Source organism: Gossypium hirsutum, chromosome A04, assembly GCF_007990345.1.
Source record: "Gossypium hirsutum isolate 1008001.06 chromosome A04, Gossypium_hirsutum_v2.1, whole genome shotgun sequence".
NCBI lineage: Eukaryota > Viridiplantae > Streptophyta > Magnoliopsida > Malvales > Malvaceae > Gossypium > Gossypium hirsutum.
This window is the reverse complement of record NC_053427.1, coordinates 4,975,713-4,992,206: the sequence shown is the minus strand read 5'-3', so window position 1 is coordinate 4,992,206 and position 16,494 is coordinate 4,975,713. Positions and strand designations below refer to the sequence as shown.

General features: G+C 31.0%; 1 protein-coding gene across 3 annotated transcripts; it reads left to right on the top strand.

The window, feature by feature from the left end:
- The first annotated feature begins 9,632 nt into the window (after positions 1-9,632).
- On the top strand, positions 9,633-14,642 carry LOC107948616 (ADP-ribosylation factor GTPase-activating protein AGD5). 3 transcript variants are annotated; one of them, XM_041110789.1, is made up of 12 exons: positions 10,285-10,565; positions 11,109-11,198; positions 11,365-11,423; positions 11,587-11,677; positions 12,094-12,148; positions 12,259-12,349; positions 12,451-12,685; positions 13,018-13,213; positions 13,363-13,541; positions 13,718-13,945; positions 14,034-14,089; positions 14,252-14,642. In XM_041110789.1, exons 4-12 carry the CDS (start codon positions 11,630-11,632, stop codon positions 14,409-14,411), a joined length of 1,248 nt encoding a protein of 415 aa, XP_040966723.1. In that variant the 5' UTR covers positions 10,285-10,565; positions 11,109-11,198; positions 11,365-11,423; positions 11,587-11,629; the 3' UTR covers positions 14,412-14,642. The 3 variants fall into 3 exon arrangements, with proteins under 3 accessions (XP_016738721.1, XP_016738723.1, XP_040966723.1); XM_016883232.2 differs by lacking the exon at positions 11,109-11,198 and having other exon boundaries at positions 9,633-10,565; XM_016883234.2 differs by lacking the exon at positions 11,109-11,198 and having other exon boundaries at positions 10,284-10,565; positions 13,033-13,213.
- The last annotated feature ends 1,852 nt before the right edge of the window (positions 14,643-16,494 follow it).

Below are 16,494 nucleotides of genomic sequence, written 5' to 3'. Positions count from 1 at the left end.
TTTTGTGTCGTCCCACCTAGTTAACTTAGGTTTAAAAGTCAAATTTTTATTTTTTGTTCACTATTTATCCGTTTCTTCTTTTGGTATAGCCATCAAAGCCTTCTTTGTCACACCCTAAATTCGATAGATCCTATTTGAGGAAATAATATATGCACATTAATTGTTTTGGCGCATTATAGTAGTATGATTCGCCATCCGACTGATTCGTTAGCAAGGTAGAGTATTGGCGTATTCTAGGAAGAAAGTATCCGCCCGATGCCGGTATCTAAGAAATTGGTCCAGGATATCTTCAAGTGAAGAAAGTTTACGCCTCAGAGTTCTTAGTTGAAAAATGAAGAGTTTATTAAACGTATGGGAAAAATTGTAAGAATAGTTAAATGTCTTTAAGATCACGCCATAAGAGAGTCATCACCAATATGAAGTGTGCCTGGTTTGTATGAGCATTGTTCAATTGGTTCTTGTAACATGATTAGTTGGGAGTTAACCAGATTAATTTGACTCTCTTCTTGACCGGTCTACCATAACGTCAAACTAGCCGAATTTTTCCTTTACTCTCCTAGATTTTTTTGCCTTAGTTTGCTAAAAATTAAATAAAATAAATAGGAGATGAGTGATTTGAACCTAGGACCTCTAAGGGGTACACTAACTACTTAACCATCAAGCCTAGGTCATTATTTAGTTATTCATTTCATGTAACCCCTTATACTTTGGATTGTAATTGAGGTGTAGGATTCAAATCAGTTATGAATGGTGTATGCGTGTGTATTACTTTGTATGTTGGTCGATTAATGTTGTTGTACCAAATACTTATCTATCAACCTCCAATTATCTTGTTGTTTGGGTGTTAATTAGCTTCAATTACTTGTTGTTTTAACCTGCTATGTGTTTGTCGATCAGCCCTTAATTTTAGCCATCAATTGTCTTGTGGTTGTTGTACTAATCTCAAAACTTTGCAACACTTATTCCTTTTTTTTGTTTCAATTATTTTTTGCTTCAGCCACTGCCTTTAAATGCCATCAAAATTGGTTTAGTTGATATGCTTGTTTAATGTTATTGTGACTCGCTACTAGATATAATGATATTGTGGATGTTCTTGTTATCATGTTTGGGTGGATTTGGGTTTTATGCTTTTGGTATTTTGACAATTTTGTGGTTTGATTAGTTAGTTTGATTAAAGTTTGATTTATTGGAAAATTGTTTAGATTAGTCATATAACTAAAATTTGTTATTAATTGACTAGATTAAGTTGGGTTGTTTCTAAGTTAAGTGTAATTAGAATTTATGTAGCTTAATTTTAAATTAGTCTCTCATTTTTTAAATGTGACAGTTTAAATTAGTTGGTCCAAGCTTATCAATGTTAATTGTGTTGGATAGAGATAATTAAGTTGAATTCGTTGCATCTTATGATAACTTGATTTGAATTAAACTTAGATTAATTAACTATTCGAGAACAAGGTAAATGTGGTGGAATTATTAGATTATTTTGCTATATATTCGATGCATGTAGATATGGTGTATGATAAATAGTGTTCGAGTAATGGTGAAATTGAAATTATATCTAAATTAGATAAACAATTAGATGAATTTGACTTAGATTAATTAAAATTAGTTTAAAGATTAAAACTAGACTAATCGCCATAGAATTGATAACTTATAATTGTTTTAATGAATTTGTATATTTTTTCTATTAGAGTGAAAGAATTAAGTGACCCATTGAAAGCAAAGCTCGTTGTGGGTTGATCGTTTCTAAGAAACAAACACTTAGAATTACATTTTGATCCTTACGTTTTAAATTATCTAAAGTTGTATAATTAGGTTCGTTCGATTTTGAGTTGGGGAAAATTGCGGATAGCAATTGGGTTGTGAACTTGCGTAATTCAGGTGTGGGACTTAGTTAAATGCGCATTGTGTACATGAGTACTTCTTGTTTGATTTGGTCAAATCATGGTATGTCTTTAAGAGTTGTTTGATTGATGTTTTTGTTTGGTGTTTGGTCGAATTGTGTATGTACCTTTCAATGGGAAAATGAATGCACATATATTTTCCCTTTGATGCATGTCGAATATGAAGTGTGGATCTTACCTTGCGTAGTTAGCCTTAAATTGATATTGTATAATTTATATTGGTAAAATGTGCTTACGAGACTAACACCCAAAGACACGGTAACCCCTAATGACATGTTATTTATATCCTATCTATTCTTGAGGTTCAATCGGGATTTCTACATTGTCGATACCTCGTCAAGAACTTCCGTGGTGTCGTACCATCACAATTATACTAGTTAAGCATTTAAAACACATATAATTTAATGCTTATTAAACATACGAACTTACCTCAAATTAGTATGGAAACAAATCGACCGATTAATCCACTACTTTGTCTTTCCCCCAATCTAAATCTGAACGTGGCTTTTCTTGAGCTATATATAATCAAATTTAACTAATTTAATACTTATTCTAATCAATTCAATCCAATTTCATGTTATGGCAAAATTACCATTTTGTCCCTAAACATTTGACTTCCTTACAAATTTGTCCCTAGGCTCGTAAAAATGAAATTCATGAAAATTATCTACACTCAAGCCTGGCTGAATTTTATAGGTGCTCATAGAAGCCCATATAATTCCAAATTTCACATATTTAACACACAATTTTCACTTTTCTCAATTTAGCCCATAATTGACAATTTCAATAAAATTCACTTAACAAAAGTTGTTTATTTAACAACTAAGATTCATTTTCTTCCATTAAAATTAAATAAAAATTAAAAATCTCTCATGGAAAAATCCTATACTTTCAACCACATTGCAAATTAATCCTCCATTTAACTAGATTAAATTACAACGGTCTCGAAAACATAAAAATCAACAAAAACGGGTCAAAGAATCACTTACATGTAAGGGAACTAAGTGGCTGAAATATTAATCTTCAAAAACCCCTATTTTGCTAAAAATTGCTGTCGATAAGATGAAGCAAATGGGTTGGTAAATTTTGTTTTTACTATTTTATTCTTTAATTACCTAATACCAACCTAACATTACAAATTTCATGATTACACTCCATGTACATCCACTAACTCAATTAGTGGTCTAATTACTCAATAAGAACCTCTACTTTAAAGTTTTATAGCTATTTAACACCTTTAGCTAGTAGAACATAACTTTTGCGTTTTATGTGATTTAGTCCTATTTCACAATTTGAGCATACAAACGGTAAAATTTCTTAACGAAATTTTTATACCATAATTCTAACATGCTGCTGATATTAAAATAATTTTTTAAAAAATAAAGTTTTATAACCTCGGATTTGTAGTCCCGAAACTACTGTTCTGATTTCACTGAAAACGGTTTGTTACACTCGTGGTGTGTAGCGAATGGATGGTTAGGACCTTATTGCATTGTCATTCTCGATCATGCATATGCATAACTGTTGAAGCACCATGATTTTGTGAATCCTATGTACATCTGTAATTACCAATAATATGTTAAGCTTTTGTGCTCAATTGTTAAACCGGTTTCTTGCATGATTTGTAAGTTCTGCATACTCTATTTACTTTTGATTAAGACTCGCATTGAGTTTTTTAAGCTCATCCCATTAGTTTAACATATTTCAGGTAATCCGCAAGGTTAGGGCTTGGACTCAGCATTTGGAGGTCTCGACTTGGTTTTTTTCTAAATAAGTATTAAATTTTATAATTTTATTTTATTCAGGTTTGTAAAAAAAAATTCACGAATGGTAGCATGGGTATTGTTACGGGAATATTTTGATATTTGCATGCATTGTGACTAAGACTAGATAAATTAGATAACTGAATAATAAATTAATAATTGGTCTAAAAAATTAGGAATAATGGCTTCTACTAGTAAATAATAGAGTCCGGATTTTTCACTACAAAACTAGTTTTCGAAACTCTGAATGACTAATAGTTAAATATGTTTTTTTTAATTTTCTTTTAGTGAATTACAATAACAGGGTAATGCCCGAATGACAAATACAATTAATGTGACTTGAACTCGAGTCACACTTGGGGTGGTAAATATTCTTAACCATCATGTCATTACATAAGGTTTAATTATATAAGAATTTTAATATCTTAATTTTAGTATAATATCATGATATTCTTACAAAGTGTTTTTGCTTTTTAAATTACAATTACACTTCACAATTTTAATTAATATATCCATATAACTACAATCAAAATCGCACAAAAAGAAACTATATTTAGAATCAATAAATCAATATAATTATGACCATAATCAATTAAACAATCAAAATAAAAAATTATGACATAATAAAGTGATAATTATCCACAACAACACAACACAAATAAATCAAAGGTAAATGATATGAAGATAAATGGAAATGCTAAAACTTAATTATAAGTGAAAATGATAGTTTTACCCCTATTTATATAATTAAAATGACTACGATATATCTATTATGACTACAATAACCCTATTTATTTCTGATGACTCTCAAAGAAACTGGTTTATTACGAAAAAATACCCATAAATTTCTGAAAATATATGTAAATAACTAAGCAAAAATCTTTGATAATTCAACCAAGTAAAAAAAATTGATAACGAAAAAAGAGAAATTTTACGTTAGACATTGCTTTGGCTTTGGAAATTAAACAGATAAAAGATGAAAATTTGTGTTTGGGGATTGTGTGGTCTCCAAAAATCAAATTTACGTCTCTCTTTTGAGAGTGCGGTGTATTTTACCATTGTATTTCACTATCTCAGATTTTTTAGATGTTTCTATTTTTAAGTTAGTTGGTGATAAAAAAAATAAAAAACTAAATAATTTGACGACCATTTTATAATTTTTTATAATTGGATGACCCAAAAAAAAACTATAATTATGCGATCATTTTATTGATGATAAAAAAAACCATAAATGAATAACTTCAACTATAATTAACCCAAAATTTTTAAAAATATATCAACTATTTAATATCAATTTAAAACTAATACATAACATTAATATTGAAATGTACCTACGACCCTGCATTAAAGTTATAATCAATTTGTTTTTGCTGTTTATAAATGGAAGCAAATTTAAAAAACAAATGCAATTAATGCCCAATGGAAAGAACTCTTTACAGGTGGATGTAATCATCTAAGGAATCTATAATCTAATGATTAGTTTTAACAGTGTTGGGAAATATGATAATATTATTAATACAATAATTAACCAACAAAAAAGAATATTTTTATTTATAAGGATGGATTGTCATGAGTATTTTTGTCAATATAGAAGGACGTGAATTCGAGTTAGACTTGTTCATGGGTCGGGTTACTCGCCCAAAGGCCCACCTAAAATTTAGGAGGGTTTGGACAAAACTATTAGGCTTGAAAAATAGGTTTGAAGAAAAAAATAGGCATATTTAAAATATGGGTTCGGCTCGGGCCTTGAATGTCCCGGCCCGATCCGTTTTAAGTTTTTAATACTTGATATTATGTTATTTTTATATATTATGTAATTTAGAATACATTAAAAAATAAACTTATACTAAATATATAATACTATTTTAATGTCAAGATATGACTATATAAAAAATTTCAATAAATAAAAAATATATAAAATTATTAAATATTAAAATAATAATAATATGAGCAGACCTAAAATGGATTTGGATTAGTCTTTTACGAAAATGGATGGGTTTAGACAAAATTTTAGACCCAAATTTCGGGTTAGGCCGAGCTTGGACAAACATAAAATATGTTTATATCATGTTTAGATCTAACCCGACCTAGCCCAAGAGCACCTTTAGTTCGAGTGCACCAAAGCGCATTATCATCTTAACTATGGGTTGAAAATAGGCTACAAATAATTTTAAACATTCTATCAAAAAAATAGATACGATGTATTGTTAAAAAAAAATTTAAATTTAAAACCTAATTTTTCTATATCTTTTTGTTGAGAAAGAAAAAGAAAAGACAATGTATAATTTAATGATTAAAAGAACTCAATGGCTAATGATTTCTTAATTGTGAGGCCATAATTACAAAATTAAAATGTTGGCTATCACATGGCCAGCTCAAAAACCTCTTCCCATATCTACTTGGCAATCAACTTCATCTTCTTCTTCTCCTTCCTTTTTGACTTCCAAATATATAATTTTAAAGTATTTATTTAATAATTTCAATCCATCTTCTCATAGTATCATTTTAATGTTATAAACTATTTCATCACTATAAAAATTATTTTCAATACATTATTGTAATTGAGAAATATTATTTAAAAATTTTAAAAAAATAATATTTTAATATATTTCATAATTAGAATGAGTACCAACTCAACCTAACCTTAACCTAAAGTGTTAGTTATTAATTTTTTTCCCAAAATGAATATTATTTTTTTGGAAAATTAATATAATATAAGATTTTATTAAGAAGTACCTTTAACATATTTTTAAATTAATTAAATAATAAAATATATAAAATATTTATGTAAAAATGTATATTTAGTAGTTTTTAGAAAGAGATGTCGATTAAGTCTCCTAGATTTTCGAATTGAGAGAGAAATTGAGAGAGATTAATAATTCTCACTATTTCTTAGATTCATGGGCCCAATTCAATTCAGTGAGATCTTTCATTCACTTTTTTTTCCACCAAAAACGTTTTATAAAACTCTTGGACCCCGAATTTGGAGTATCCTACTTTCACGCAATTCACAAGGTTGAACAAGCAATTGATTTTTCACGATCAAGGGTGTAGTACTATTTGTAGTAGCGGTCCTTATATATCATATTAAAAATCGAAATAGGGTCGAAAAGAAAAATCTCTATTTCACAGGGTTTCTTCCTATACTTATGAATTCCATTGGACCCAGAAATGATACATTAGAAGAATCTTTTGGGTTTTCTAATATCAATAGGTTGATTGTTTCGCTCCTATATCTTTCAAAAGGGAAAAAAGATCTCTGAGAGTTGTTTCCTAGATTCGAAAAAGAGTATTTGAGTTCTCCCAATAACTAAAAAGTGTATCGTGCCTGAATCTAACCGGGGTTCTGTAACAGCCAAATTTTTCAGTGGTGTCGGAAGCAGTGATTCGAGATCACTAAATCCGACGAGTAAGTTTAGAAATTTTAATAAATAATAATTATAGACCAAGCACGAGCCTAAAAGAATTATTTTTAATTAATGAATTTTGCGATTTTTAAAAGAATTAATCAGGTAAATTGGGTTGAAAACGAGGTATCGAGACCTCGGATTCATAAACCGAGCCATAAATATTTTTATAAATATTTATGGAGTGTTATTAAGTTAGTATTAAAGTTTCGTTAGAAAATTTTAACGTTTGGTTAGTCAATTAATTAAAAAGAACTAAATTGAAAATAGTGCAAAATTTATTCAATTATGATTAAATAGTTTAAGTAATTAAAAAGGAGGGATTTAAAAGGGAATTGGACCCAATTTGTATGGGCTGGACGGCTGGGTAAGAAAATCAGCAAAAAGACAAGGAGAAACAAGGGCAAAATGGGAAATTTTGTAAATTAAACATATAAAACAAGACAAAATTGAAAAATATGGAGACATCATCATTTTTCTTCAGCAAAAAAGCCATGGAAGGTCTGAAAGCTGCTGGTTTTTCATACTTTGACATATGTGAGTTCAATTCTTTCCCTTTTCTTTGAGATTTTTATGTTTTTGTGACTTTTACAATTAAGTCCAAGTGTTTAATTCATTAGTTTTTTATTTTATGGACAAAATTAAAAGTTATCATTGACAAGTGTTGGCTGTTTATGATGAATTAAAATGAATTTGAAGCTTTAATTTTATTGTTTGATGATTTTAACAAGTAATTTCAATAGAAATTGATTTTAGGACCTAATTATGAGAAAGTTGTGAATTAAGGTTTAGTGTTAAAATTCTAATTTTCAAAGGTTGTGTAATAGTTTAGAATGATGGAATAAAATGTTAATTGAGAAAAATTAGCTTATTAGATGAGCTAATTGAGCAAGGACTGAATTGTATGACCTGTGAAATTTAGAGGAAAAATGGTAATAAACATCTTGAACTAAAACAGTTTTGGACAGCAGCAGTAGGCTAATTTTGCAAAATCACCATAAATTGTAAAAATCGAATTAGAGGATGAATAATATATGAAATTAAAGCTTATTGAGTCTAGTTTCTCATAGAAGAAACGGTGTAAGCAATTGAATTGTAAATTATGTGCTATAATGAGTTTTGTGAGACAAGGTCAGAATGAATTCGGATTCCCCTGTTTTAAATTTAAAAAATCAACAAAAATTGGAGAAAATTAATTAAAGGCTCAAATTTATATGCTTAGAATCTTTAATGAGTCTATTTTCAATAGAAATCAACGGGAACATTATCCGAGTTCTGTACTGTGATATAATTAATTTTTAGTGAAGAGAGATCAGAACTGTTGGATAGTGAAACAGGGGAAACTTAAATGAATAAACTGTACTAATTGGCTAAACCAAAAATTATGAAATTTTTATGATAAGAAGACATATGAGTCTAGTTTCTGGAAAAATTCATGGATCTTAATTTGGAATTCTGTAGCTCAAGATAAAAATAATTTTGTAACTATAACACAGATGGACAGCGTGAATATTCACATAAGTAGATAGTGAAAATTATGGATAATGTTACCTATAAGTGTGTTGTTTATACTAAGGATGTGGATGGAGAGGAGGAGGAGGAAAATATACATTTATATATGAATGACTTGTGTATAAATTGATCACGTGCCCGATTATAATCGATAAATGTTGAATTAGAAAGGATATAATGTTTTATTTGGAATATTTAATATGAAATTATGATTATCGTTATAATACAAAAATCGTACTAGTGAGTTTGTATAACTAAATTTTAGTGACCGTTTGTTAATTTTATGAATTTCATGATGTGTTATTTCATATGAATTGATGATAAAATCGTGAATAATGTAAGAGCGTGAAAATTGAATAAACGATCAAATTGAGTATTTTCAGTGACAAGATGAATTGATGGAAAAGACAATGGTTGATCCATGGCAAAGTGCGAAATGTAGGTATGGTATTATCCATACCGAGTTGTGAAATGTAGGTATGATATCATCCATACCGAGTTGAGAAATATAGGTATGGTATTGTCCATACTGAGTTAAGAAATGTAGGTATGGCATTTCCCATACCGAGTTGTGAAACGTAGGTATGGTATTTTCCATACCGAGTATAAAATGTAGGTATGGTATTTCAATGAGGAAAACCATACCGAGTGGTGAATCGTGGCACTGAGCAAATGACAGACTCAAATTCGTAAGACGTTCTCTAATTTGACAAAGATTGATAAGTGACATATGAAATTAGTATTTGTAGACTTATGGTTATTATTGATATTGAGCTGAATTAAGTGTACCCATTGATATTTAAATGATTCAAAGGGTAAGGTTCTGATATGAGATAATATGAGTTTGAAATGAATTATCACCGGTATATACCTGAATTATATGGAAATGATGGTACGTGAAAAAAATTGATATAATGAAATGAATAATAAATGTTTATAAAGAAACAGCAAAAGAATTATATCTATCATGATATGTAAAAGCGTGATTATCTTTTATATGTTGTTACAAGTGAAATTTCTGTTAAATGATCTGTAAATTTTGGTAATACTCTGAATTCCTATTCCGACGACGGATACGGGTTAAGGGTGTTACAGGTTCGCAGTGGTGGAGGAATTGGATCGGAAAAAAGAGGGATTCTAGTTGTAAGATATCTAATGAAACCATCACTAGAATTGAGATCTCATTCGAAGAGAAATATATCAAATATCTAGAGTTTCTTTTTGTATATTATATGGATGATTCGATCCACAAGGATCATGATTGGGAATTGTTTAATCGTAACTCGATTGGTATGGACATTGTTGCAATTGTAAGAGGACGTGAGTTCAAGAACGCTAAAACACATTATCCTCTTATTTATGACTAAAATTGACTATTAAACCAATATGATAAGATTCGAAGACTTACACAACTGATAAATTTTTTTAATAAAGATAAATTTTTAAGGAGTGGTTTTAAGTTGTTTTATTTCAATATATAAAATAGTTTTTGAATCTTTTCTTTATGAATATATTGTTATTATTAAATAAAACCAATAATTTCATTTATGATTTTCAACTCATTAAATCAATTTTTTATTATATATAATCATTTTAAAAAATATCTTTTTTGAAAAATATGGAATAATTTATTATTTTTCTAATAAAATTAGAATAGGGGCGAGATGATTATTTATTTATTTATTTATTTTTCTCATATTTTCCATCTCTAGTGGCATAAAAATCAGAGAGAGAGAGAGAAAAGAGAACATAAGGAGGGAGAAAGAGAGGCTACGAAAAGACCGAATTGACCTTGGCTTTCTTTTGAAATTACCCTTTCTTCTTCTTCTTCCTCGTCGGCGTCGTCGCCGGCGTTGTTCTCGTCGTCTTCGGCATCAGCTCCGATCTCTCTCTCTCGGTCGCCGTAGATTCCTTTTCATTTCTTAAACATGAACGAGAAGGCCAGCGTTACCAAGGAGCTCAACGCCAGACACCGAAAGGTTATTCTTCAAAATTCACCATTTTGACCTTGTTTTATCGTAATTCCTAGTAGCTCCCTCGTGTTTTCAACTTTTTTTTATTTGATCTGTGTTTATTATATCAATTTTTGCTGCTTTTCACATTTTTTTTTTGAAATTTCTCTTCGATTTTTGGTTGTTTGATTTAAATTTCAGCTTTTGTTAATGGATTTGATCGAATCGAATGTCGAATAGCGAATATGAACTCATTTTAGGAATCTTTCCATATGAATAAATGGTTTTTAATGTAAAATTGTTATTATATTAAGATCGGTTTAGATAGATCGAGCCGGTAGATTTCATCGAGATTAATAGAATTTCGTCAGCTAAAAATTGGATTTTAAATAGCTTCTTACTATTTCGGAGAACTAAACTCAGTTTTCCTCAATCAGTTTTCTCTATGAGTTTCAAGTTCTATTGCCTAATTATGCCTTTCCTTTTTTAAGATCTTTGTCAAGTTTGGCGATTATGATTTATTTGTTCATATATTTGAGAATTTTTGAAAGTTTGATTTTTGGACCATAGGAACAAATTTACGCAATCTTCCCATGTGGCATCAGAGCATATGCTTTAGGTGGTCGAGGGTGTTAATTTCCTCCATTTTCTATTGTAAACGTATAATTCTTGCCTGGAGCTTTAGGTTATTGTGCTTGTATGTTAATCTATTTGATATAATAGGTTCATCTAATTAATGATTCTTGTTCATGTTTGTAATTTTGTTGATTTTGATATTCCGCCAGTCTGATAAAGTTCTTATTTTTTTTTACTTCTTCTCATGCAGATTATTGAAGGTCTTCTTAAATTGCCGGAGAATAGGGAATGCGCCGACTGCAAAGCCAAGTATGTATCAAGAAAAATCTAGAGAGATGATGTGGATATCATAATAGCAAAAACTAATATATAAATTGTTTCAATGCAATTTAAATTGTTATAGATTCTGTCATTGGATTAATGATAACTTCATTCATATCATAGTGCTAATAATTGCTTCCTTTCTCTTCAGAGGTCCGAGATGGGCAAGTGTGAATTTAGGTATCTTTATATGCATGCAATGTTCTGGGATCCACAGAAGTCTCGGGGTACACATATCGAAGGTGCTTTTCTTATCTCTAGAATATATACTTTAATCTCTTCCTGTTTGAGAAAGTTTATCGAGTTGCTGCTGCTGCTGCCACAACTGTTGTACTTCATTCACATATTTTCATGATAACTAATTCTAAACCTTTTTCCCATTATGGGTATGGATTTGGCTCACTCAGATGTTGGGATTGCTCTTGTTTTGTGCTACCTAAGATTTCATCTTCCTTTTTCCTCCTCAATGTGTAGGTGATCCTACAGTCATCCAATTGTCTCCGATGCTAACTGTGATCCTAAAAAACCTTTTACCTTATAGTGCTTGAGCACGTTTCTTTTTCTATGTTACTGGTTATTAAATTTTGGTTTTATGATTAGTGAAACCCAGTTTATCTTTCCCAATTGTATACCTGCATCTTACTGGCTCTTGCTTCAGGTTCGATCTGCTACACTAGACACATGGCTTCCTGAGCAGGTTGCTTTTATTCAATGTAAGTTATTTGTTAGGTCATGAATTTGCATTATTATGATCGGTGATGGTTTTAATGATAAGATGATAAGAGCCTACAAATTATGACAATGATTAATGTTTATCATGCAGCAATGGGGAATGAAAAGGCAAACAGTTACTGGGAAGCCGAGTTACCCCCTAATTATGATAGAGTTGGAATTGAGAACTTCATCCGTGCAAAGTATGTATCATGGAGTTTTCTGTCTCCACCATTAACCTATTTTAGCTTAAGTGAGGGTTTTTTTTTTTTTGTATTATATTAATTGTTGTTGTATATTGTAGGTATGAGGAAAAAAGATGGGTTCCTAGAGATGGAAAATCCAAATCACCTCCTAGAAGGTTGGACGAAAGGGCTCCCTCACATTGGCAGAGACCTACTGAAACAAGTGGTAATGGGCACATTAGTAATTCCGAGAATTCATTTGAGGAAAGGAGGAACAAGCAAGCACTTGGTCAGAAAGAGAATCTTCCTGCAACAAGAGTTAGTCTTCCTGTTCCTCCTAAGGGACCTGATCAGGTACTAAGTTCTTTATGTATCTGCTTTTGTTTCTAATTCTTTCCAGAAAATCAATCATCCGCTTTTCTCTTGATGCATTTTCATGGATACCTAGAGATATTAGCATTAGAATGAAGAAGTATGAGACAAATGCCATATGGAAAGAAAGTTTATCACTTGCAAAATTAGCAAATAAATAATATCAATTTGAACTAAAGTCTTCAATCTGTTTTGTACATGGTTGAACTTACTTTCTTGCTTACTAGTGTATAGGATTCTATTCCAGTAGTTGACCACTTTTATTTATTATTATTATTTAAATGTTCATATCACATAATGTGTTGATCGAATAGGTTACACCCGTACAGAAGCCTGAACCAGTTGTTGCACCAGCTGAGGCAACAAAGCCAGCTGTAGAGACTGCTCCCGTAGCCATCGCTCCTAAAGTCGATTATGCTACAGACCTTTTCAACATGCTGTCCTTGGATGATGGTCCAAGTGAGAATGGTTCTGAGGCAACTTCTACTGATGATTGGGCAGGCTTCCAGTGTATGTCCTGACATTTCTCAATAACTTTTGTTCATTGACGTTTTTTCATTATCATCTTGTTAATGGTATTTTTACCTAGTACTAGCCTCCTGAGAAATGGTTAGAGCATTTTATAATTTCTTTTGATTTTGACATATGCTATTCTGTAGCTGCTGGAGGGGCCTCCACAACTGACAAGCCCAATCCACCAAAACCTGCTGAAAGTAATACCAAGTCTACTAGTGGAATTGAGGATTTATTTAGTGATTTACCTCCATTAACAACCAACCAAGTCCCAGAGAAGCCTCAAAAAGATGTTAAAAATGATATTATGAGCCTCTTTGAAAAGGTATATCTTCAACAGCATTTACTTGGGTCTTAGGAGTCCTTGGTGTAGAACTTATATTAATTGATCATTTTCAGGTTAGAGCTAATTGATAAGCATGACTTTGCGTTTATCTCTGACCCTTTTTTTTTCTTTGTTGGGTACAATTTTGTTGATGTGATGGTTTCAATCAATTACAGTCCAATATGGTGTCACCTTTTGCTATGCATCAACAACAACTAGCTATGCTAGCACAACAACAGTCCCTTCTCATGGCTGCTGCAGCTAAATCTGCTCCTGGAAATGCTCAACAGCCTCCATCTAACGGCACAAACATACCCTCTCAAGCTTGGCCAAACATTGGCTACCAATTCCCTGGAATGATGATGCCCGTTGCTGGGCAGGCTGATCTGCAGAAACTTATGCAGGTAGACTCCATCACATAGTTACAATTGCTTTAGAACAAGTCTATCTAACAAGTTTCTCATGTGGAGTACTTCTTTTTCATTGCATTAGGCTATGAATATGGGACAGACGCAAACGGCGAACTCATCTGCGTATCCATCATCCAGGTACATATTTAATCTCTTTGTTCTCAGTTGTCTCCTTTAATACCGTCGGCCTTGTCACGAGTTTGTCCCATAAATAACTATTTGTTAGATTAGTAATTTCATTCATAAGTCATAAGTTGTTCCATTCTCCTAAGGTACTACTGGTTATGTCATTTCTTGTAGCTTTTATGGATTGGGACAAGTTGCCCCATCAAATGCTGTTGCAACGACCGGAGCAAGCAAGCCTCAATCAGCTTCCCCAGCTCCGTCCCCAAATCCTTCGCAAACAGGTAACGATTACGATTTTTCATCATTGACGCAAGGGATGTTCACAAAACACTGATCCAGGTCTGGTTTCCGATGATCAATGGCTTTGTCATAATTACAATACCCAAGAAGTTATTTTCACAGGAATTTAGAGGTTTGGAAGGGTTTTTACAGGGGATTTGATTGTAAACTATGTGTAGATGCAGTTTCAGTTATTTTTGTTTTTCTTTTCAAATTTGAGTGATGTATGAGTAGATTTATATGCCGATACTTTAATAAAAGATAGTTTAGGTTGAATTGGATTTAATCAGTCTTGCTCAAAACATGGTTTCTTTTAACAACATTATTATGTTCTTTTTGCACGGTTAGATATGGTAGCTGATTAGTCAAATTATGTTTTTGGTCCCTCTATTATGCTAGAACTTGGATTTAATCCCTGTAAAGGAATTGGAATAATTTGGTCCTCTTACTTTGTAATATGTTATTAGTTAGTCCTTAACGTGTTGATATTTGTTTTCAGAAAACATCTTTTAGCATTCATTTGATATGTAAATTTTTTATTGGATTTAGTTTGATTTTTTATTTAAAAATCACCTTTATACATTTGATTGACATGTGGACTTTAAAAAAAATTATGTTAAATTAAAATACCAAAATTCAAAATTTGACTTTTTGGACTTTTTTTTTTTGAACTTTTTTGAAAGAAAAAAAAATGTGGAGCTCGCTTAATTCATTCATCAAACATACAATCGAGTCATACATGAGTAGCGTGAGGAGTAATGTTATGATTGGACGGCACTTTGAATGCAATAGGATGCTTCTTGTCCTACTTTGTAAAGAATTCTCTAGTTATTACACATCTACTCCATTATTTATCTATACCCTGTGTTAGGTGATTGGTTGAGCATCCATCAATTGCAGTCTTAACTCATTTAACAAAATATAATGTCAAAACCTCTATCCCGATTTAAAAGGCACTCATAGACTGGCAGTACAAGAAGTGGTCTAAGATGTACCCACATATCACCATCCAATTGGTGACCCAAAGATTAGCCACCACTATGTTTTATACTGCTCGCATGGGATCCGTCATCATGTCATCTGTTATTAGTGGTACACTCTCATCTTTAAGAAAGAACAATTAAGGCTTAACCATAGATATATAGTGGACTTACCACTTGATGGACCACATAGGCAGGCCATCATTTTTATTGTCGGTGACATGATACTGCTAGGCATTGGGACCTTTCTTCTATATATACCTCAACACACGATAGATAAATAATATTTTTCCCATTTTTACTCCCTTAAGCCTTAGCACTCTACAGTCTCCTCTCATTATTGCCTTTTCCTCTCCAACTTCCTTCCTTCTTAGCTTTACTCTGGCTCTATGCCTATAACAAGTGAACCGACTTCTTTGTCATCACCATCTTCTCTTTCTTGGTCCTTTTAAACACTAGTATCAACGTATTAAATATCTAATCAAATCATTTTATAAAATAATAAATATGTTATGCAAGTTATTTAAAATTTTAAAAAATAACACAATAGGATTTGAACCAAAGATCTCATAATTTTTAACATTTCAACTTTACCAATTCAACCAAAATTTTATTTATTTTTTATCTAATTTTTTATAAATATATTTGTTTCTGAAAAAAATTTCGCCAACACCGTGGGTGTGTAATAATTTAGTTTAATATTTAAGAATTTGATTGAGTATGTGTAACCTATTAATTGAGACTATCTATGAAATTATCAAAAATCTATTATTTTTGGTATTTTTATTTTTTTATATTTTTATATAAACTCTAGAAAAATATATACACATGATAATATTTGAGCCCAAAATATTATAGTTTTCATTATCTCAGCTCTATCGTTTTAACCAAAACCACATTTGTTTCTTACGTCATTATTTATTATTTTATATAATCTTTTTTCACCTACATCATTAGTTTGTCATAATCTAGTATTTATAGAGCAAATAGGCAATTGTTCTGATTAAGGTTAAATCACTTTTGGAGGCCTGAAATTGGTAACTATTTAGTTTAAATTTTTTTGGTCCAAGTTAGTACTTGATATTTCCTTAAAGACCCTAATGTTCAAGCCTCAATGTGGGAAACAATTGTCAAGTTTAGGGACTCACCTAATTCAAG